Below are 23,801 nucleotides of genomic sequence, written 5' to 3'. Positions count from 1 at the left end.
GTGCTTGTATGTCTAAATAAATAAATAAATAAATAAATATATCTTTTTTAAAAAAAAGTAAGGGGCGGGGTCTCCCTGATGGCACAAGGGGTTAAGCACCACACTATGAAGCAATCGCAGCCTCTGCAGCATGAGTTCGATCCCCGGCCAGCCAGGGAGCAACCCACATGGCACAGCAGACCTCTCCTGGCGCACCCACTGCTCCCCTCAGCAGTTTATTTCAGTCTGCCTCTTCTCTCCCCCCCTCTGTCTCTGGGGAGTCCTTTCACCCCCTGCATCTCTGGCCTGTACCCCAGCTCTTGTATACATAAATAAATAGACCTTTAAAAAAATGTAAGGGGCAAGAATATACCTCATTGTCTCTTCCTCTGAAAAATGGAAACCCTTCCTCTGAAAAATGAAACCCTTCTTCTTCCATTTACTACACTTTGCAGAAACCTTACTTAAGGATGTCCTCCAAACAAAAAAACATACTGAAGATCTTTAGTTAAGAATTTTCAAAGCTAACTATGTATCATACAAATAAAGCATGAAGGAAAAAAAAGAAAAATATGAGTCTAAACCTGATGGGGTGGGGAAGAGAGATTTCTTATAGAAAACATCAAGTATTTCAAGATTAAGATATGAACACTAACATCTTTCAGTTACTCAAGAATTTCAAAGTAAAGCAAGCTCTTATTTTAGGGATTGTTTCTGACTACAATTAGACGATCTGGGTTGTCTGAACTTCATGTGTTCCAATTCAAACAATGTATAAATACACAGATATAATTCCTAGAATTTCAATAGGTGTTTGCTAAGCATAAGGAATCATAGTATTTGTGAAGGACATAATCTATGCAGCAGACCTTCAAAGAAGAGAGTAGATAGCATGGGAAGAGGTAGAAAAGGAAGCCACCTTCCACTAAAATCAACAAGTATCTTAGACACACAAAGAACACATTCTTATGAAAAGAACTGAAATGGGAGGGGTCAGGATGTCTTATCAGGTTTTAATCATGCCCTTACCACTTGCTTTCATTTACTATAGGCATAGACTTAACTATAAAAGTCAAGTTTTCCTGACTGCTGTTTACATTTACAGAATCCATTAACATAGTGTCCAAAGTATCATTTGGTTTTGATAAATGCAAAGATACAGCATTTATCACCTTTTCTCCACAAGTGGATCAATGAAATAGAAAGAAATTGTTCAAAAACCATGTTTCTCTCAAAATAAACCATTGGAAACTTTCATTTTAAAATTGTATCACTTAAAATAACACTGAACAGCATGAAATACTTAGAAATAAATTAAAATACATCCAAGAGCTGTACACTGGAAACTTCAAAACATTCCTGTAAGTTATTATAAAAGACTTAAATAGAAATGCCATGTTCATAGATCAGAAGAGTCAATATTGTTAAGATGCCAGTTCTCTTGAAATTGATCTACAGAATTGAGGCAAACTCAATAGAAATATTAGAGGTTTTTTCTTAGAAAGTGACAAGTCTATTCAATAATTTAAATAAAAATGCAAAGGAATTAAATAGCCAAAATAATGTTGGAAAACAACCAAGTTGGAGAACTCATAATACTTGATTTCAAGACAGTAGTCAAAATTGCTATATTGACATAAGGATAAAAATAAAGATTAATGGGACAGAATAGAGAGAACATAAATACAGGCCCACATATATGGCCACTTGGCTTTTCAAAGATACCAAGGTGTTAGGGGGAAATGATGTCCTGAGATAATCCCATACAGGCTGTGTGGACCCCACCCCCACTCCAGACTAAAGCCATCAAGACTCTGAGAAAGACAAATCCCATCACCACCAAGGGAGGGTGACTGGGACCTGAGGGTGGAGTTGGGCAACCAGGTTGGATATAAAAAACCAAACACGTGGGCCTTGGGCTCTCTCTCTGGCTCGCGATCGCTCGCCTCCTGGCTTCACCACTCCTGGCTGGCGGCCAACTCTGAGAGCGCCATTTTGGGATTCCTGATCAGCGGATCGGGTAGGACTCATTTAAAACTTTGTCTCCCACTTTTCTCCCAGAGCTGTACTTTTCCTCATTTCCCCTTCCCTTGTAAATAAACCTTTTATTAACCTTTCACGTGTGCCTACAGTAGAGCATTGATAAGTCCTTTTAAGCGCGCGGGTGAGGACCCACAGTCAGGCACCCCGTTTTGTATCGGGGTTGCTCTACAACAAAGGTAGTTCATGGAAAAAATAAGTCTATCAGCAATTGCTACTTGGATATTGATTGGGGTGGGGGGGGAGGAGGGAACAATGAACTGTCATCCTTACCTTCACCTATGTGCCAAAATCAAATCAAAATAAATCACTGGCTAAGAATCAAAACTTCCAGAAGGGAACCTAGGAGATAATCTTTGTTGTTTTTTTTTTTTTTTTCCCCCTTAGGAGGTAATCATTGTGACCCAAGATTAGGAAAAGATTTCTTAGAACACAATGCACGAACCACTTAAATAACATAAATTCTACCTCATCAGAAGAACTTTTGTTCTTCGAAAGACACTTTCAAATATGAAAATACAAGATATGAACTAGGAGAAATGCTCAGTGAAGATACACAAAGGATAAATCAGCACATAAAACGATGTTCAACAGCACTACAGTAATACAAATAAAAACCACAATGAGATCCCACTTACATGAACATAGAATAGCCAGAATTTAAAAGTGATAATATACAAGCATTACTGAGTATATGCAGCAATTATGACTCAACTACATTGCTGGCAGGAATGCCAAATGTCCAGTCACTTTGAAAAACATAAAATCAGTGAACATCATCGTATGTGAATTACACCTCAATAAAGATGAGGTTTAAAGGCCTCCCTGGTGGCACAAGGGGTTAAGATGCAACCTATGAAGCTATCTGCAGCCACTGCAGTATGAGTTCAATCCCTGGCCTGCCAGGGAGCTACACACATGGCACAGCAGACCTCTCCTGACTGGCCTGCTTGTCCCCTCAACAGTGTATTTCAGTCAGTTTGCCTGTTCTGTTCCCCATTCTGTCTCTGGTGAATCCTCTCACCCCCACACCTCTGGCCCATACCCTGGTTCTTGTATGTACAAATAAATAAAACTTTTTTAAAAAAAAAAAGATGAGGTTTTTAAAAAAGGCACCTCAAAGTAATTTCTTTCTTTTCCTCAATTATGTTTGTTAAATTCTTTTCCTCAATTATGTTTGTTAAGGTAATGCTGGTTTATAACATGCATTTATTTTAAGGGGTTTTAGCCCAAAAATCTTCTACCATGTTCCACTGGGTTCCCTCCCTGCCAGCTCTCATGCTCTCCTTCTGGTTGCCTCAAGGGCTGGTTATTGGTTTGCTTTTGTCTGACCCTTTGTTTGGTTTCTTTATATTCCACATATAAATGTCACCACCCAGTATTTATCTTTCTCCTTACTTATTTTGCTTAGTATAATCCCCTCCAGTTCCATTTCTTTAGATAAATTTTACTTATTTACTTTGTTACTGAGCACCACTCCCTTTTTTCAAAAGTTTTTCCTGATATTTTGTTGGTTTCGCACATGCTCATTTAAATAGTCAACTATGTCAGTTAATACTTTTGCAAGAAATAAAGACTCAGGGGATCTGCAAACGTGTTTTACAATTTCAAAATGTTTATGAATCAGTAGGTTAGGATATATGGCTTGAGAGCTTTCTGTTACATATTCATAGGTTCCAAAATTTACTTTTAAGAGGATGTCTTAATCTTTCTTCAAGCTCTTTTGAAATATTCAGTATTATGTTTTCTGAAGCACTATGGTCTTAGCAGTTAACACATGATTCGTCACGGTGTGCATAATCAATCATGCAATGAAAGGACTCTTGAAAAGGACTGATCAGTGAAAGAACTGATGAAAAGAACCACAACCATATGGTGATATAGGTCATTCACTAGCAAGTTTTTCAAACACCTTTCCAAACCATTAGGCCACTTTTTTAAAAGATTTATTTATTTATGCAACTGGGGTACAGGCCAGAGGTGTGGGGGCTAAGAGGATTCACCAGAGACAAGAGGGGAACAGAACAAGCAGATCGGCTGAAATACACTGCTGAAGGGAGCAGCGGGCAAGTGAGGAGAGGTCTGCTGCGCCATGTGGGTAGCTCCCTGGCCGGGGATTGAAATCATGCCGTGCTGCAGTGGCTGTAGATAGCTTCATAAGGTGCACCTCAACCCCTTGCCTCACCAAGGAGGCCCCCATTATGCCACTTTTTAAGACACAGAAATCTTCAAAATCGTTCGCTAGTAGCTCAAGCAATTATTGGCTAACTTCCAGAAAGCCATTTGACTTTTCTGTTGTGTGAAAATTGAACAAAATAGTGTTTCATAGTAAAGATTATGAGTTAAATGTCCAAGTGTGAAAACAATGTAAAATAGAATTTTTGTTACCCTAGAATAATAAATCTATAAAAATCACTTAAATTTTCTAAAAGATAGGGTATAAGGTCAAATTCAGCCTAGCCCACATGCATGAAATTGGCTACTCGACTCTTCCTTTTCTGTAACACGTTGCCAAGTTTACAAAAGACCCTCATACTGTAAGTTTATTTCAAACAACATAACCAAGTTGTTTAGGCTAGCTCAGGCAATTAAGTAGTTTTGGGGGTCAAGGTGGGAGGAATCTATGATTCCATTTGTACTACCAGGCAGGAGGGCAAGTAACATGATATTCATTTTGGTAAAAGATAACCAAAAAGCTTCCAAAGAGAATGGGCCCTGGGTTTTTGTTCTGGCTGTTACGCCGAATGGCATTTCTGACAGACCATTTACAACAAGCCGCCAAAAGGGGTTAGTTTTAAAAAGGAACAACTCCCTCCTCCACTGCTTCTTTAATTTCCCTTTCTCCCCTCTCCTGTCTCCCTCTGCAACCCTCTGGGCTAGGCCAGCATCTTTTCTTCCCACTATGAAAACTGACAACGGAACTTCTGGAAGAGGGAAGATGTAAACTCACTGCTAAATTCAGCCTCAATTTTCCAGGACTGCAGAGACATTAAACACAAGAGAGCAACATACAGAGAGTTGGCATCTGCTCCTCTGATTGCTTTTCCAGTATTTTTGAATCAAGGAATCAGAGACCGGAGTGAGTATTCGTGGAAAGGAAATGGTTTCAAGAGAAAAACTGAAAGAAATGTGTCTTTTTAACAGCAAGTAACTCAATACGTTTCCTCAGATTTGGAGACTTCCAGAAAAAGACGACAGTTCCTTTGCAATCTCAAGCAAGAGACAGTTCAAACGTTTTTTTCCCCCATTTTAGGATGGCAAAAGTACAGCTCCCTTTGCCAGTCCATGCCTGCCATTCTGCAGGAATTCAGAACAAACAAATTGGTACTATGACCATCTAAAGTAATTTCCAACAAAATATTACATGAGGCACCTATTTAGGGAAAACTCACATCCATATCCTCTCACTTCACACTCTGCTTTCCCTTGCCTCTACAACTACATGCTTATTCAAACAGCTTTGTCAGTTACTTTCACTATTTTAAACATAAAGATCTGTTCCAGACTAAAAGAAACTTAAAAGAACATAACAGGCCAGATGCAATATATGATTGATTCTGGAATAGATTCTCATTTGACTAAAACAGGTGGGAAAAACATAAAGGATGATTGAGGAAAATGAACTGGGCAATAGATGATATTAAGGAATTATTATTCATTTTAATTTTAATGGCTTTATTTGATACAATAAAATAAATCTTTCACATAGCACTTACTATCTCTAACAGTTTCTAGAGTGGATTGTACATTCATGCAATCTACACGGATCAGCATTAATAAGCCAAGTATCTTAAATTTTTTACTAACCACTTCCATTAAATGTTTCAGCAGAGGCACAGTCAGAAGCCAAGCTCCTCACCACCTTTAAGTTCTACAGAGCCCAAATCTTGCTTTTATAAGATGCATACCAAGTCTTAGACAGACAGACAGACAGACAAAACAAAATATCAAAGAAAAATCTGACTAATGCATGGTCAAAGAAGGATTTCATGGCAGGGGGAGGGTAAGATCAGGTGTCAAAATGATAAAAACACGAAGGATCTGAAAGAATTTACAAAGAATTAAACAGATTGAGAAAACCTAGCAATGATTTAAAAATAAAATAGCATCAACATACCACAGAATTATGGAAACATAATAAAAATTCAAACAATTTAACATCAAACAATAGTAAAAATGCCAACTAACCAGAGGGTTGAATAAGCAGGCGGATGAGATGACTGTTAACCCAACAGCTGGTTAAGTCAAAATGAAGAGAATGTGGCTAAATGTAGAATCAAAGCCTGGAATTTGATGTAGGAGCTGAAGGCAGATTAAGACTGGAGCCGGGGAGCCAGAGGAGAGGGAGCGGGCAAAGGGAAAGCTACTGCTGCATCACTACCTTTCCCTTCACCTTCTATATAATTCATATGCTTCTCAAGTGACCAACATGGCAGCCTCCAACACTGAAATAGGCTATAACCACCACCATCACCACCCCCCCTTTTTGCTATTCATTTAGTATCCCTCATTCTCCAAGGACCAGCCCTCCTTACCTAAAACCTGAAGGACCACAGGAAATCACCTATTAGTCTCAGAAATATTTGCCTCCCTGGCAGAAAAGAGCTCAAACTGGCTCACAAAATCACATCAATAAATGTGCTCTTAGATTTTTTTTGGAGATTTGATTCCAGAGGCAAACTGGCTTAACTACTGATAGAGTCATTCAATAAGTAACTGACTAGTCTTTTGAAAGAAATAGTATTAGGAAGTACATGTGAAGGGTTTAAAAGAATAATTATGTTCTTAATGATTAATGGTATGGATCAGTTGTGTTGAAAAAGACAAGCAAGTGATTCCCACTGTAATGAAGTAATGGAGAATCTCTGCATGAGGGAGTATCTTACTGCCCCTAGCCTGACTGAGTTCTGACAGAGTGGCATCAGGGACCTGAATCAGGTCACATGCCAAGGAATGAGGGCTAAAATCTTCTCTCACTGAAGTACTTCACACAAGAAGCTGAAGTTTTAAATTGGTACAATTTCCTGCCACCTCTTTATTTTCACCTTTTTTGTTTGTCTTTAATTTCCTTCTCCCAAATTATTACATATGAGTGAAGGTAAAGGAGGGACCCCAATCTTTAAGACAATAATGCAAAACAACAGTCAGCATTTCAAGGCAAGATAGAGCCACATCCAACCACCCACAAAACACATCATGCCATCACCAGCAAAGTCACAAGGATGCTTTCTAACCTAGCTCAGATGTGGTACCTCTAAGTTTCTTAACGGACTATACACATTCACAGAATCTACAACCATCACCGTTAGTTATCAAAAATGTCTTGAATTTTTGATTAACCACTTCCACAAAATCATTCAGCATGGAGGGCCTCCCCGGTGGCGCAGTAGTTGAGCTTATTTTTGGGGGGGGGGGGGCGGGGCGGGGAGACAAACATATGTTAACTTTTCCAGTAGAAACAAACAAAAACAATGGCTTGAAATAAATGATGTTGAACAACTCTTCCAGATATAATGATCTGAAAGTTCATCCTGGATATCTAACTCCATAAGCACAGCCTTTACCCATAGCAGCCACTTCTAAGAGCCCTACACCTGTAGGAAATAGCCCAACAGTGTAGTTGAGAGTTTAAGTTTAGGGAAGATCAAAAATTAAAGCAAGTGTGAGCAAGGGGATTTCTCTCCGCAAAGGTAGAAGTCCACTGAACGAGCCCTCTTCTTGCTAGACAGTTTGTGGATTTTCATTCACTGTTGCCAGGAACTTAACATTTCCAGCTTTTTACACCAATCACGTGATCTCATGCTTTTGTAACTCTTACTTCAATGTCCCCAGAGAGCCCTCAAATTGATGCATTCAGGGGAACCCTTTCCACTTAATATGATACATAAATGGGTTTTCTGGGATGTACCCCACACCAAAATTCATCAAGAAATTTCCTCTTTCTTGGGATCCTCTCATCACATTCAGACAGTTCTCCCCTGTGACCTTAACACTGGTGATCCACTAGAAACTCAGGTGATCTCTGCCTATGTAATAATCCAAAAAAGGACTAAATGACATTACCAGAATACTTTCACTATAGAGGTTCTTTGGAATTTAACCTCCTAAAAACTTGTCTTCCTTCTGGAATTAGCCAAATTTCAGTTGACCTTGGGTAGGTGAGGACAGAGCTTCAATACAGGAATGCACAGATTCCTTCATATCTACATCAGATACTCTTCTCTTTTCAAAAATGTTTCCAAGATTGAGCAGGGATGATAACCTTCACTCACCATAAGCAATTGTAGATAAAGAAGGTGAAACGGATAAAGAAACAACAAACTACTACTTCTAGGCTACCTCACTCACCTACCTCCTTCTTCCTTTTGTCGTTTCTTCCTTCTCCACTGTCTCCAAGACAGTGTATTTAGTATTCTTTCTTTCACTCATCACACCATAGATACCTGCTGTGTTTCAGGCACTAAGCGAAGTGCTGTAGCTTCACAAACAAATGACACTGGTCCATGTCCTTATGTGATTCTTGGTTAAAAAAAGGCATTTAAATACTTCGAAAACAAAGTAACAGAGTAAGGCAAGCACATGAAAGTGTGAAAATACATGTCTCCAATTCAATGATGAGTTGTATTAAACTAAACTGAGTTCCTAAACTGAACCATGACAACGGATTTTGACACTATATTTGCTGATCTAGAGAAAGACCGTAGATTCAATACTCTGATTCACATAATGCCCACAACATATACAAAATTAGTTTCATTATCAAGGCAAATATAATTTTACTCACCAATAAAGCTGATGTGTTATTTTATGTTCACCTTGTTCAAAAAGATGTCTTATGAAAGTAACTTCCATACTAAGTGAGGAAATCAGTAAAGAGGGAAAATGCAGGCGGGAAAAAATAAAGCCATAAATGAGGCTGGTAAACAGAACGTAAGTCACTATGATACTGTATACTCTGTGAGGGAAAATCATAAATTTGGCTCTGAGCAACTCAGCAGTCAAGGAAAAAAAGGAGAAACATGACCAGTTCCACGATTCATAGTGTGCATGATACATTTTTCTAGAACTGAAATCTGAAATATTTTCTCCACAGGTCTTCTAACAATCATGCTCAACTATTTCATTTTGAAATTTAATTTCTTTAACATCCATTTTCACTTTGTGCACCTTGTATATAACATGTTTCCTAAATAGCAAGTGATAATGTTTCTGCATTGTGTTTATTAAAATGAAATAAAACTAATATTTGTACTCAATATACTACACTGTGCACAGATCATCAGGTGCCAGGCAATGTCTCATGTGACAGATATCAGTGACAACACACCACAGTCATTATTAAGACTCACTAAAAAAGAAGCAATTTGGCGTGGTCTTTTCTTGGACTGAAAAGTCTATTGCTGTGGCTTTTCTTGAAACATCATGCAACAGGCATTCAAGTCACAAGCACATTTAGGTAACACATGATAATCTGTTAAACCAAATAAACTTTCCTGAATCCTTTGAAGTTGATAATAAAAAAAATAATGGGGCCAATACTTAATATCTGGGTCCCTCAGCAATACCAGAAGCAGCCACACAATTTATCAAGCACTTATTATGGGACAAGTTTTGTTCTATATATTTTATTTATATATTGCTTCTATAGTGCCTTGAGATAATTTAAGAATGTTAACATTGACTACATTTTACAGATAGTGAAAAAATGAAGGTTATCATGTACAAGCATCTTTCATAAATTCTCAAACATAAACAAAAGTTTCAAGTATACTATAAAAGATAACATAGTCTACTACAAAAGTCAACAATTATCAAGATTTTTTCGCATTTCCTTAAACAATCCCTTTTTATTTTTTTCTCCCTCTGGTAAAGTATTTTACAGCAAACCCCAGCTATATCTCCTTATACCAAAAAGTACACATTTCTAAAAAATAAAAGACAGGTTCTTACATTATCATAATATCAAAATCAAACGCAACTAAGTCATCAGTGATGTTTTCAAGTCCTCTAACATCTTTGGATCACTAATCAAATGTCTCCAATTTTCTCAAAAAGTCTTTTTACAGTTTGTTCAGATTAGCATCAAATAAGAAAATGTCGTTTCTCTTAAATTGAAATAAAAATGGTATCATTTCTCTTCCTTTTCCCGATTGTTGCAGAGCAAAGATCTATTTGAGGTCCCTAAATATCTCAAATATCTAAATTCTATTTCAGATATAATTCACATGCCATAAAATCCATACTTTTAAAGTGAACAAGTTTAGTATAATCACAGGCTATGTAACTATGTCACCACTACGTTAATCCCACCACTAGTTTTCATCACACCAAAAAGAAACCTCACAACCATTAACAATCACTCTCCATTCCCCCTTCCAATCCATGACAATTACTAATCTACTTCCTATCTATATTTTCTACTGTGGACATTTCATATAAATGAAGTCATAAAAGTAAATGCATTTTGAGTGTCTATCAGTTTAAGTACCATAAATAGACATAAGTTAGGAGAGCCATATGTATTCTATATATATTTGTATTATATATGTATTACATGCAGCATGTTGCATGAAATAGTAAGAAATAAACATTTAGTCAATAAAAACCAACACATTATATTCACCACATTAACACATAAAGAATGTTTTAGGTTTGTGGTTTTTATGTTTTCCCTCACAAACATGCAGAAGAAATAATACTGACACGTGTGACACACCTTTAGGTTACCCTTAATTAGCAAAAATTCAGTCTTCTGCTGGACACAATCTCACAATGATTAAAGCTTAGTCAAAAATGTCAGTTCACCTTAGTGCACAAGAGTAGGTGAGATTCAGGGCCCACATTACAACTCCCCACCTTTTCTCCTTCACAAGAAAACATGCTAGAAGGCAAGCCAGAAAAGTAAAGATAACCTGTATTTTTGTTTGTATTTAGCATATAATTTGCAGACTTAAGCGCTTTGTGAGAAAGGGAAAAAAGAATAATAGTTAAAGGTACAGACACCAAAATCTGTATATTTTCCAAAATCGGAGCAGTATACCACTTTAACTTTGAACAGTTAAATGACCTTTGGCGATGAACTTTGACTTTAAGTCTCAGTTTCTGCCGTGTGTTGAATGGAAGCATAATAAGTATAACTTTAAAAAAATAAATGCAAAGCTCTTATTAAGGAAATGTGCTTATGAAATGTTGGGTCTTTGTAATATTGTTATTGGTATTAATAAATCACCCATAACACCTCAAAACTGATGAAAGTTTGGAGCTTTCGACATGCATTGAAGCGACTGCCAGATAGGAATAGATGAAGTAGCTATATTTTCCATGTCCTAGCATGGTCACTTTTAAAGGCAATAATAGCCTAAACTTGAAGATTTGTTCCTCTCTCAGCCTCAGAATCCCCTTGGCTCATCATCAACCCTACAAAGCTACTTTTGGTATCAGAAAAAAGTACAGTTATTAGAAATCTTCAATCATCAGCTGTCTTCCCCTTTGGCATATTGGAGATGCAAAAATAACTCAATAAAGCCAGAAGGAGCAGAGCAAACTGAGATGACAGTGAATTTTGCAGGTGTGAGGAAGGAAGGAGGATTTAGCCCTTCCTCTCAACACTAACAAAATGTCACCTCAGGAGTCTTGTGCTCTCCACTCTATCACAACCTGTCACACTGGAGAATTTTTCAGCCCCTGGCATCTCCCTCATTTGTGGCAATACATTTCCTTTAATAGTAATTATCTCTTATCTTTGTCTATTGCCACTATAAAATCATTTTTTTCCTTGCAATAATACATCTAGATAAAAATTAAGTCTCAGGAAGGAGACTGTCAGCAAAAATGCATTCTTTGGGGATATAGTCACAAAAGCAGTAAACTTCCTCTTCAATTACTACCTACTCTGGGGGCTCAAATATGGCCTGGAAAGGAGAGGATGATTTTACCACCTTTCCACTGCTGCTTGAATTAGGTGCTAAGGTAAAACAACACACACACACAGAGCGAGGGCTTCTGAAGTTCCATGCAAACTCTAGGCATCAATTTCTAAGGGAACGGGGACACTCTACCTGAGAGGAACAAAAAACTTTCCACTCCCCTGACACATTTTGCCCCCACAGTAGAGACCCAAAGGAGCTGTGTTAGGAGGAATTACAACAGTCCCCAAGAAACTTTAGGGTGGTGGCAGGGTGGGGGGAACATAATCACCTTAAAACTAATGGCACAAAATAAAAGATTTCATATACAGAGCCTCCTCTGTATTTTAAGAGTAATCTTTCCAACATTTTAAAACATTTTACCTATACTAAGTGCTGTGATGAAGTGCCAAAAAGTTACTACCAGTTACAGTGGTATACTACCTACCATTTAAAAGAAGGAGATAGAGACATATACACCAACCAATGAAGGTATCAAAATACAGAAGAATGTGTGTGTTCATTTAACTTTGGTTTGTTTTTTAAAACACACACATAAAAAAAAAAGTTGTTAGGAGAGACTTCAAATTTTACCAGAGGACATCTAAAGAGCAAAATTTGGAAAACAGAAAGAAATGGAGAATTTCAATTTTCATTGAAATCCCTCTGAATAGCCTGAATGCATTATGAGTTAATAATGACCAAAAAAAAAAAAAAAAAAGGCCGGAGAACTTCTGAAATAATTTTTTTACCCACCTAATGAGTGTTTCTTTATGAACAATTCACCGTCTTACATGAGTATATATCAATACGCGTGACTAGGAATAGCAACTACGTCAAATGGCTGGCATTATGCAAGCAGCATAAACCGCTGTGCAAGGTAACTACACAAACAGATCCCCTGAACATGGTTTGCCCACTTGACCAAATTTTCCAAACTATCTAATTCAAAATGTTTCAAAATAAATAAAAGAATGAAAATAAAGCATGAATAAAATAATTCATTTCTAAGTTTTCCTTTGATCCTAAGAAATCAGACAGTAACAGAAATCCATTCATCTCCTGAAAAAAATCTAGTATATTTAGGAAGGAAATCTGGTTCTCTACTGTCATTATTTTTTAATAAAGGCATTGCTGTTTCTTACCTGATCACAAATCAGTTCCCACTTTTTTTCATTGTCATACTGCCGCAGTAACCGGGCTTTGTCAGGGGGTAGGTTCATAGCATTCTGTTAAAAAGAGAGAGAGAGAGAGAGAGAGAGAATGTTAAGTCACATTCCATAATAAGCTGCTGATAGGCAACTCATAGACAGACCAAAGCATACTACTGTGGTTCTTTCACGACTTCTTTTTCAATTCTTAGCACCTGATGAAACCAAAAGACTCTTAAGAAGCCATTTAAACATCAAATCAGTTTAGGGGAGAGAGAAAGACTCTGAAGTCCTCTGCTGGGACGTCTAGAGTCATCTGTTTTGAACTATCAGTCTTGCGTTTCAGCAAAAGTAACACACTATTTTATTTAATAGAAGGCTCCCATTCTACTCAAGAAAAGGTCAAAAACTGTTGAGAAGATATCACTTTAATTGCTTGTTAAAGCACTGCAGCAGCCGCCAGACAAAGAACAAAAAGTACCGAAAGAAAATTCAATAACCAGACTATTAAAAGAGAATATCAACTTATACTCACTTTAACAGACAATATAAGTAAAGGAACATTTCTTTTTTAAAACTGAAAACAATGCAAATAATTACAGTATACCCCATAAGATGACAGCACTCCTTTGGGACAATGTTGACATTAGCAGCCACAATTTTCAGTTAAGCTATATTGTTTTATGAAATTGAATTTGCAGTGAGAAACTGATCATAAGCTAATAGTAATGTCTAGACATCAGTACACATATCAATGCTCTGTCAATACAGCACACCTTCTATAGTGGTGGTCATAAATCTGCCCAGGTACATTCACATTTTTCTAGTCTAATGTCCCAAACGTCCAATCAAACAAATTTTCAAGACATTGCTGGCTAGGGTCTGAGGTGAGAACTTTGGCCACAAAACATGAGAGAGTAAACAAGACACAAAAGAAATCCACATCTTTTCTCTTGTCCTCAAAGTTCTCACATCTAAGCAACTAAGCTAAGCAGTCAGTTAATGCCTTACGTCTATTAATATTACTCTCTATCCCTCTAACCAAGAGTAAATCTTACCTACACAGGTCCTTGTTTGGATCAACACTTGAGCAGACAAATGCAAAGGGCTTGAACTTTTAATGCTCAAGTCTTTTAATGCTCTCTGAAAGATTTGACTTATGGAGAAACAATTCCCCTTGCCATTGTTACTGCCACATGACATCCAGTGAGACAAATTTAATAGAGGCAAGGAAGGCTAATCAAGTTATTCTGAGAATTACTCTTTGATGAATTTGACAGACACAACTCAAGCATTTTCCCTTAAACTCAATATAGCAAAGAGACTAATATACCTAAGTAGGTGCTAAGATACATTCTACCTACCAATGTGAATCTAACCTATTTCACTATAATAACCTGTCTTCAGAATATAAATTTTTTAATTTCCCTCAAAACGGACAACAAAACTGCAGTGTTTTGGAATCCAGAGTTTTCATTGTTACTACAAATGTTTCTCCATAGGAATATCTAAAATGGAGAAAATGTTTTCATGTGTCCTATCTCCATAGAATATCTACTTAACCAGAATGGAAATTTATTTATACTCATTTGCCATTACAATTTTACAATGTTATATACAACCCTGGGGATAAGCAAAGGAGAATTCCCTGTGTATCTTTTTGAGGACGCCCAATGCTATTGACCATTAAATAACTAGTCCATCACAGCTTATTTGCACCCTAGAGATGGATTATTTCCTCTTAAACTGATCTTGACCCTCATTTGGGTATGATTTTGCACTAAATAAAAACACTAAGATTGTGAGGTAATTTAAATGATTTTTTTCTCCAAGTTCTTATTACTCTCTTGTTATATAGAGAAGAGAGAGAATGTCTGAACTCTAACAAAATGCCCAGCACTCTGCAAAAATAATCTCATGTAATCCTCATAACAAGCCCATGGGATAGTTACAATTTTCCTCATTTTATATATGGGGAAACAGACCTGGGAGAATTTGGTTGACTTTTTCAAGGTTTGACAGCTTAAAATAAGCCAAATATGACCTAACCTCTTAGTCTTCTGGATTCTCAAGGACACACACCAAAGATACCACCAAGATTTTTTTTTTTTTTTTTTTTTTGCTGCAAGGCAAAATGGGAAATAACTGACTTTCTTTTAGTGCTCAAGTTGACACTCATTTGGAAGCAGTTTGCAAGCACAACACAGGAATCAGTTGTTGTTCTGCAAAGGCAAAGTCAAGATGCTCCTTTCTCAGTTGAATTTTATTTTAATCAAAGTCTTATTCAACAAATGTTTATGAAGCAGCATTCCTGTACACTGTGCTCCACTGTGCCTCGGGGACCTATACAGATATGATACCTATGGAGTATCATATTAGATGCAGGACATACAGATGGAACAAACTCATCTTCTAAAATTCTGATTAAGTCTTGATAGGGATTATAAAAGGGCAACTTTAAATTGAATGGTCTGAAAAAACCACTCAAAAAATAGTAACCAGGGCCTCCCTGGTGGCCTAGGAGTTAAATCTCAGTGCAATCACACCTAAGGCCTGAGTTCCAGCCCCAGCCAGGGAGCTAATCCACATATGGTGCAGCAGACCTCTCCTGTCTCATTTGCTTCTCCACTTAGCAGTGTATTTCAGTCATTCTGCTCCCTACTCTGCCTCTGGTGAATCCTTTCACCCCCTGCACCTCTTGCCTACACCCAGTTCTTCTATGCAAAAATAAATAATTTTTAAAATCTTTTAAAAAAATAGTAACCATTAAGTTAAGATAAAAAGGAGTAACTAGACAGCATTCTAGGCAGAGAAAAACAGGGAAATGACACTCAGGCAGGAAAGAGCATGGCACATGCAAAGAGTTAAGAGAAAGTCAGCATGCTGCGAGAGAAAGTAAAAGAGAATGGGGAAAAGCTAAGTTGGAGAGGTCAGTCAAGGGCTTATCAAACTCATCCATATAGACCAGGGTAAATATTTGTTAATTTATCTAAAATACAGTGAGAAGCCATTGAAAGCTTGTAAGCATAATGAAATGATATTATGAAGTTATATTTTATAAAGATCACTGTAGGTACTATGTGGGAAACTGATCAGAACAGCAAAAGTGGAAGCAGGGTGGCCATTCAGGATACTAGGACAATATTCAAATGGATGATGGTGATGTGGACAAGGTTTATGGCACATAAAATGAAGTTAAGTGTCTAGATGTCAGAAATATTGAGTTAGTCTGATTGCTTAAGACTTAAGGACTGAGAGAGGATGTCAATAATTAATATACTGCTTATATCTTGAGTCACTAGGTGAATAGTAAGTAGTTCATTTAATGAGAGGAACACAAAGAAGATATCTAGAAAAAGTGATGAAGAATGGATTTCCAAGTGGCACTGTGTATGTCTGAGATTGCCACGATATATAAAGGTAACAGTCAAGCAGGTAGATACCAGAGATTCTGAAGTGTGAAAGACCTGTGTGTGTTCTGAACAAGAGTTTTGAAAAGTCTTCTTGAGCCCTAACAACTAGATGTTGTCAGGAGAAGTCACTCAATATCAATAACATAAGAAATAAAATTGCATGTGGTAATCATTTACCTAGCATCTAAAATAATACATGGGTCAAACCTCTGAGCAGCTCCAGCATATAATGCACAGCTAAGTAATCCTACAGGGGCCACAAGGAAGCAGCTCTATTTAAAATCAGATACTTTGGAGGCCTAAAGTTCAGGAATGTTGTTTTTCGATGATAATAACTGGTCTTGAACTCTTTTAGAGTGAACTCATTTCTTTTGTGTTGCATGGGGCAGGACACTGGGGTCCAAGGGAAATGTCTGTGCAGGTAATTCATAAGAATTCAAGTTATTTTCTGAGGATAATATTGGGTTAATCTTTAGGTCCCTTTGCTACATGTATAAAAATGATTCCTCTTCTATTTAGCTGAAAATGTAAATCAACTTCAAAATTTTTTGGCACAGTGACACCTCTACCTCATCTACTTCCTTTCCTTCTTTTCAAAACTATCATTTTACCCACTCTTTCTGGGTTTTGACCACATGCTAGGATGTCTGTCTGCACTGCAGTCATCACAGAAAATTTAATCACAAAGTTACTGAAGTCTAGTACAGGCCGAAGAGCCACTGAAGACATGACACAGGAAGTAAAAGTTTAGTGAAAGTTAGATTAGATTGTGAAAGTTCCTAACATAAGTTAGAACATTAAAAAGTATTTTGTAAGGAATGTCTCTTCATTTCCTTTCAACCTGGCAAACTTAAAGAATCAGTTAAAATATAACTCATCATTACAACTTTCCCCCCAACTATCCAAGATGTATCCCCTGGCTGGGCCCCAATGGCACTGGATACATGGTTCCTTTATGGCACCTCACACCCTACATGCTAATAATCTGTTTGTCTAATTAATCTCCCTAGTGGAGTAAGTACTTCAAGGGCCATATATTTTTTTATCCCCAAAGTCTGACCCAGTATATGACAGTGGGCGCTGGGCAGTAAAAAGGAAGCTAACTCAGTCATACTTCTCTACCAATTGAGTGTTCATGCTGCAACTGTTAACAAAGGCTACACACCAAAGACCATTTTCATTTTTTATAAAAGCAATACAAAGTCAATGTTAACTTCCTATTGTTCATTAGCAATTATCCTTCACTTAAGCATTCATGGTGGACGAGGGGGAGGAATCTTCATGTTCAATTCTACCAACATTTTCCTGAAAAGAAATCTGATGTCCTAGCCATTTTTCTACCACATATAATAAGCAATGAAACCTGAACTGTTTTCTTTTGTGGCCCGTAAATTCAAATAGTTTTGACTATAATAATTCTACCCCAAGTGGTAGCTATATATATGGTTTGTATTCTGATTTTACCCATAACTGTACTATTTTACTTTTTTTTTTCAATGTGGTTTCCATCTCCGAATCTTTTGAAAACAGAAGGCACAATGATTAAGCAAGTAACAAGGAAATATACAAATTTCTGGTCCATGACAGAGTAATGAATTATGGTTTAAGAAATTATGATAGCCTATCATAAAGTTACACTTGAAGATTAATTACCATATGCAACACAGCAGAATTAAGGTATCCAAACTATTCAGAACCAAATAAATTTATAGCCTAAGGATACAGTTTTCTGATGCCAGCTCTTGTCTTAGGTTCACGGAAACAATGAAAACTTGCCAAACAACCTTCTTTTTATCTGATATTCTCAAGACTTAGGTTGAAAAACCTACAGTAATATGCACACAAACAGTGGTGAAAGTAATTATCAAACACACCTTATGTAATATACCTTTGTTTTGATAATCTCTAAATTAAAAATTGCAAGTGTTAAATTACCAGATTCTACAACAGAAATTCTTCTATTACATAACCACCTACGCTGCATAGAAAGAATAAAGTTCATGGACTTCACAAGCAGTGTTGTTTAAAAAAGGCAGGGGAAAGCATGCCACAAGAGAAATAGCTTAGAGAATCTTAAGAGTTGTTAAAGATACAGAAATTTTATTACTCAAAAGAAGCAGCCATTACTTTTTCTTTAAATTTGTGGCAAAAAATACAGGAAATAAAATGTGCCACTTGCCCACTTTTAAATGTGTAATTCAGTAGCATTAACTATAGGGACCTGTGTTGTATAACAGAGCTGTCCAACAAGTGCAGCAAGCAAAAATGAAACTCTATACCCAAACAACTCCCCACTTTACCCCTTCCAGGAACCATTACTTTTTGGTACCAAAACTACAAGGAAATGTGATGGATTGCACCAGAATGCTTGGGCAGCACAGTAATAAGGGATGGGACTTAATGAGACAGTACAGGACTGAGGTTAACTAGCTGGATTCTGGTGTTGTATTAGCTGGATTCCAATCTTGACTCTAAATAATTCTTATTTGTGATCTTGAATTACATCACTTGAATTAAAAAGCCAATTAAAATGCACAAGCACAATGTTACCTCAACTTTAAAAATGTTTTAATAAATTACCAAATTAAATGAACAACTAGTCCAAATTTGAAAAAGTCAATCAATGTAATTCAAAATTAAAGATGAGATCTAGTCAATCAAAATGAAGGGTCAAAATATGTACCACTTATTGGTTATTAGACAGTTTCAAGCACTTAGGCTTTGCATGCATTATCTAAATTGATTGTTTCATAGTCCAGTGAGTAGGTATTATCTTCTCCATTTAACAGAAAAGGAAACTGTAGGACCAAGAGCTTGAGGAACTCATCCATGCATAATATAAGTGGCAAAACCAGGTCTCAAAAGAGAAGTCTGTATGATCACCATCTTTCCATGATACTTACGCTACAGTGTTTCTCTACTGTAACCTGTCTGAACTAAGCAATCCAACAATTCTACTTGATTGAAACTAGAGATACAATAATTAACACATAAAAAATGCATAGCCATTTTTAAGTTAGTAATAGTTTCAGAAAAAGCACTGGCGATTTAACAGAATTATTCACTGTCTTTAAAAATTGTAAACTAAAACACTCAAAAAGTTACTGGGTCATAGCCAGTTGCCATGTTAAATCAGCAAACACTGAATAAAAACAATATAAAGCTGGAGATACAGATATGAGGTTAACTCAGGCTCAGTAAAGCAGAAGGGGAGAGCATAACTACACAAATAACAAAACAGAACATAACAGTTACACAATATGCCCTCAGAGAAGAAGCCATTATTTTTTTGTTATGGAAAGCCAAAAAGTTATGAACTAGGCTTGCACAGGATGTGGTTGAGGGCAGTAAAGAACAACATAAAATGGCATGATGTGGCTTTAATATTTAGGCTCTGGAGATGGTCCACCTGAGTTGCAATCCTTATTGTTCCAATCACTAACAGTGAAATCTTAGTAAGTTAAACTACATCTCAGTTTCCTCACTGTTAACATGGAGATGATAATAGTGATAAGGATGCAAAGGATGATGGTGATAATAATGATATTAACTGCCTCATTGAATTGGGAAAAGTTAAATTGGATGATATATGTAAGTAGTTACCACAAAGTAAGTTCACAAGAAGTAATTGATAAATTAGAAGTTAGTATTCTCATTATTTTAGGTTAAGGGAAAGTGTGAATAGTATGGATATAGAAGGTAAAAGACTGGGAGCCTCACAGATAAACCAGAAAGTAAGGAGTGGGTTGTGTGAGACCACGTTAAAAAGGTGGGGCCCTGGACACCAGGCACCAGAATTTCAGACTCCCTCTACAAGGCAGTGGGAAGTCATCATGCCAAGAAAATGTCTAGGAAAAGCAACCCGTAGGCATCCTCAAATCACACTAAGTAATGAGTTCTTCCTTTGCTACTTTTTTCCACATTGCCATTTTCCCCTTTACCATTACTGAGACATTAGGTTGAGCCACCTGATTCTGAATAACGTACCAATTTTTTTTAAAGATTTATTCATGCATACAAGAATTGGGATACAGGCCAGAGGTGGGGGGGTGGAGGTGAGAGGGTTCACCAGAGACAGTGGGGAACAGAACAAGTGGACTGACTAAAATACACTGCTGAGGCAAGACAGGCGAGGTCTGCTGCACCATGTGGTAGCTCCCTGGCTAGGGATTGAACTCATGTTGCAGTGGCTGCGGACAGCTTCATAGTGCTGTGTCTTAACCCCTTGCACCACCCGGGAGGGCCCTAATGTACCAATTTTCCTGACAGTTCACTTAAAAATTGCAACATTTGAGGGTAGCAGGAGGTTGTTTACAAATTAAACACATGATCTGCCTGCTCAATTCAACTAACCTCAAAGCTACTATCTTCCATGACCTATATTCTTGATCCAACCAACTACCTGACATCCTAAATTTTAATATCCTCCTAGCCAAGAGGATGCTGCTAAAATATACTCAGTTTCGTTCCTGGCAACAGGACTCAGGCAACCAGCCAAATAGTTCCCCAAAGTGAATCATCAGTCAGTCATCTTTCATAGTCACTATTATTTTTATTTAATCATTGAGGTATTAATATCAGTCACTGTAGCCAGGGAAGCCCACAACAGGAGAAATCAGCCTGCTCCCTAATCTAGTTACATCTTCAAAATAAAATCTGTCTGGAAAGTCATCCTTTCTGGGGAACCTGGGAGAATGAAACATTTCTCTAATCTCCCATTTATGATACTGGTTACATCCTGTTTTCTTGGAAGCCTTTCTTCAAGGATTGAACAACATGTAAATGACAGTTCGTAACCTTTTATAATGAAAAAATACACAACTGAACGAGAAGCTCATGATGTTTAGTCTTTCTCTCATTTTTTTTTTTTAAGATTTATTTATTCACGCATATAAGAACCGGGGTACAGCCAGATGTGCAGGAGGGTGAGAGGATTCACCAGAGACAGAGCGGGGAACAGAACAGGCAGACTGACTGAAATACACTGCAGAAGGGAGCAGCAGGCGAGGCAGGAGAGGGCTGCCGCGCCATGTGGGCATATCCCTGGCCAGCCAGGATCGAACAGTGCTGCAGAGGCTGCGGACAGCCTCTGCAGCACTGCGCTAAACCGCCTGCGCCACCAGGGAGGCCCTAGTCTTATTCTCTCTTTACAGGTGACCGATCAGGAGTGAAAAATGTGAAAAAAATGTTCATGTTCACTGGACTGATGATTACAACCAGTTACAAAACAAAGAATCCAGGTCAACATGTTTACTAATCTTTCCCATTAATATTAAGTAAAGCGCACATACCTATCTCTCGTGTATGCACATATACATGCATCTGAGAAAATCAAATCAGATAAATGATGTTAAGTAGGTAGCACAAAGTCCTGTAAACAACAAACTCCCAATACATGTTAGATATTGTTACTCTTTTTGTAGTCATTTGAGAGTAATTTATGTTTAAGGCTCACTTTCCCCTGACTATACAATCTGTATAATACGAGTAGCAGCATTTGCTATTGTTTCCATCATTCCTCCTTGACTTGCAGTTTCATATTCAAGGAACAGCTTTTTTTATTTGTGAAGTAAACTAAACCCAAAAACTTCCCAAAATCTCATGTAAACTGTGTACTGTTTTAAATTAGTTACAGTTTTGCTACCTTTAGGCAATGGAAATGAACATATGTTGATTGTATACATACTTATACTTACATTACTTTATCTAATTTCAAAGCCAGGTTATCACCAATATGAGTGCAACTGGTAGAAAGTGCAGAACAGAAAGGCAGAGCTATGGTGACATGTGACAATTTTCCTGCAGCACATCTTTCTACTACTCCCCATATCACTAAGTTTGAATGATTCAACACCCTGCAGATGCCAGAACCACACATCCCTCCTCTAGCTATCATGCCAACTCCTGAAATACAGACCCTTATATTCATACACAAAGAACCTCAATCTAAAATGAGGGAGAACAGTCACATTTGCACTGCACGCATCAAGCAAAGCAACAAGAACAAAACACCTTCCAAGAAAAACAAACACCTATATTTACAGATGAGTTTCTGGGAAGCAGGTCCCAGGCTGTACACTACTTAGTTTTAAATGCTAGACTTCGCCGTGTGCAGGAAAAAGGAAAAGAAAACATACAAATAAGAGAGATGGAGGGCGGGGGTGGGAGGGCTGACTGTATTGATTCCCTGTGCTTGTCAGCTGAATAAACCACAACAGTAGGCCTGGGGGACCTGACCTGGCTGCTGAACTCAGCACACCCACTCAATATGTTCTGGATGTAAACACTTTTTTCTGTTTCCTACAAAGCAGTGTTATACTTGTCCAAGAGGGCTGTAAGTATTTGGAAAAATGCCAAAATACTACAGTGGCAATTTAATCTTTGTAGTACTACATTCTATAACCCTACTCTCCTCGCTCAAGAGATAAACCATACCCAACTCTGGTAAACCAATCTATCCTTCTGTAAATTAAACTTCAAGTTCAAGTTCTAAAGACCCCAGGGTAATTCCATTTGCCCAGTTACCTCCAAACAGCCTATTTGAAAGGCACCTCTGATTCAGATCTGTCTTCTTCCACAGAAAAATTCCAACGCCAGTATCAATGAACCTCTACTTGACATTAAAGTTTATGGAGAATTTTAGTATCATAAACATGAGGTCTTTCTATTGGTGACTTAAAGACCTACCTAGTACTTATTCTACTTCCTCAATGAATCTTAAAACCTAATCTTGACACAGAGTCTTCCACACACTTTCCTATCTTAGGAGTCAGTTGGCTTCATGCTGCTGCAGCATTCCATCTCAGTCAGCTGGCCCACTGACAAACAGATCCATTCATTCTCTCTTTTTCTCTTTTATACATATATTTATAAATGGTAAGCACAATATAACCTCTGTTATTCCACATAGTTGGGTCAAAAAAGACACTGTTTGATAGAGAGGTGCCACACATACCATGCATGATTTCCAAATGAATAGGATTTATCAAAATGTAGTAACGCAAAAGCCATATTATTACAATTTAATCTTTACTGACTCTAAAACATCTCCAGGATTTTACATCTTTGGTCATCGTTATAAATTACACTAAGTTTTGTGGTTGGTACCACTGAGGCATGTATTCAAATTCCAGTCCCTAGCCCTTCACTTTGGCAAGTAACTCAATTACTCTGCGACTCAGTGCCTTCATCTAAAGAGGACAGGAGAACCTCCCTTAAGGGCACCAAGAAACATGCAGACCTCTCACAGCAGGAGACACATGGACAGTGGTGTGGTGATGTGGTGTGGTATGTATGGAGGAGACTGTGAATGG

General features: G+C 37.5%; 1 protein-coding gene across 5 annotated transcripts in view; it reads right to left on the bottom strand.

Moving 5' to 3' along the window:
- The window catches only part of FMNL2 (formin like 2), a 280,386-nt gene that overhangs the window by 104,250 nt on the left and 152,335 nt on the right, over positions 1 to 23,801 (bottom strand). For all 5 annotated transcript variants that reach the window (XM_054699725.1, XM_054699727.1, XM_054699726.1 and 2 more), the window contains exon 2: positions 13,070 to 13,153. In XM_054699725.1, the coding sequence (XP_054555700.1) occupies positions 13,070 to 13,153 (84 nt within the window). The remainder of the gene's footprint in view (positions 1 to 13,069; positions 13,154 to 23,801) is intronic.

Source organism: Talpa occidentalis, unplaced genomic scaffold (assembly GCF_014898055.3).
Source record: "Talpa occidentalis isolate TD23 unplaced genomic scaffold, MPIMG_talOcc4v2.1 talOcc4.3, whole genome shotgun sequence".
In the NCBI taxonomy this organism is placed as follows: domain Eukaryota; kingdom Metazoa; phylum Chordata; class Mammalia; order Eulipotyphla; family Talpidae; genus Talpa; species Talpa occidentalis.
This window is presented reverse-complemented; position numbering and strand designations above follow the sequence as displayed.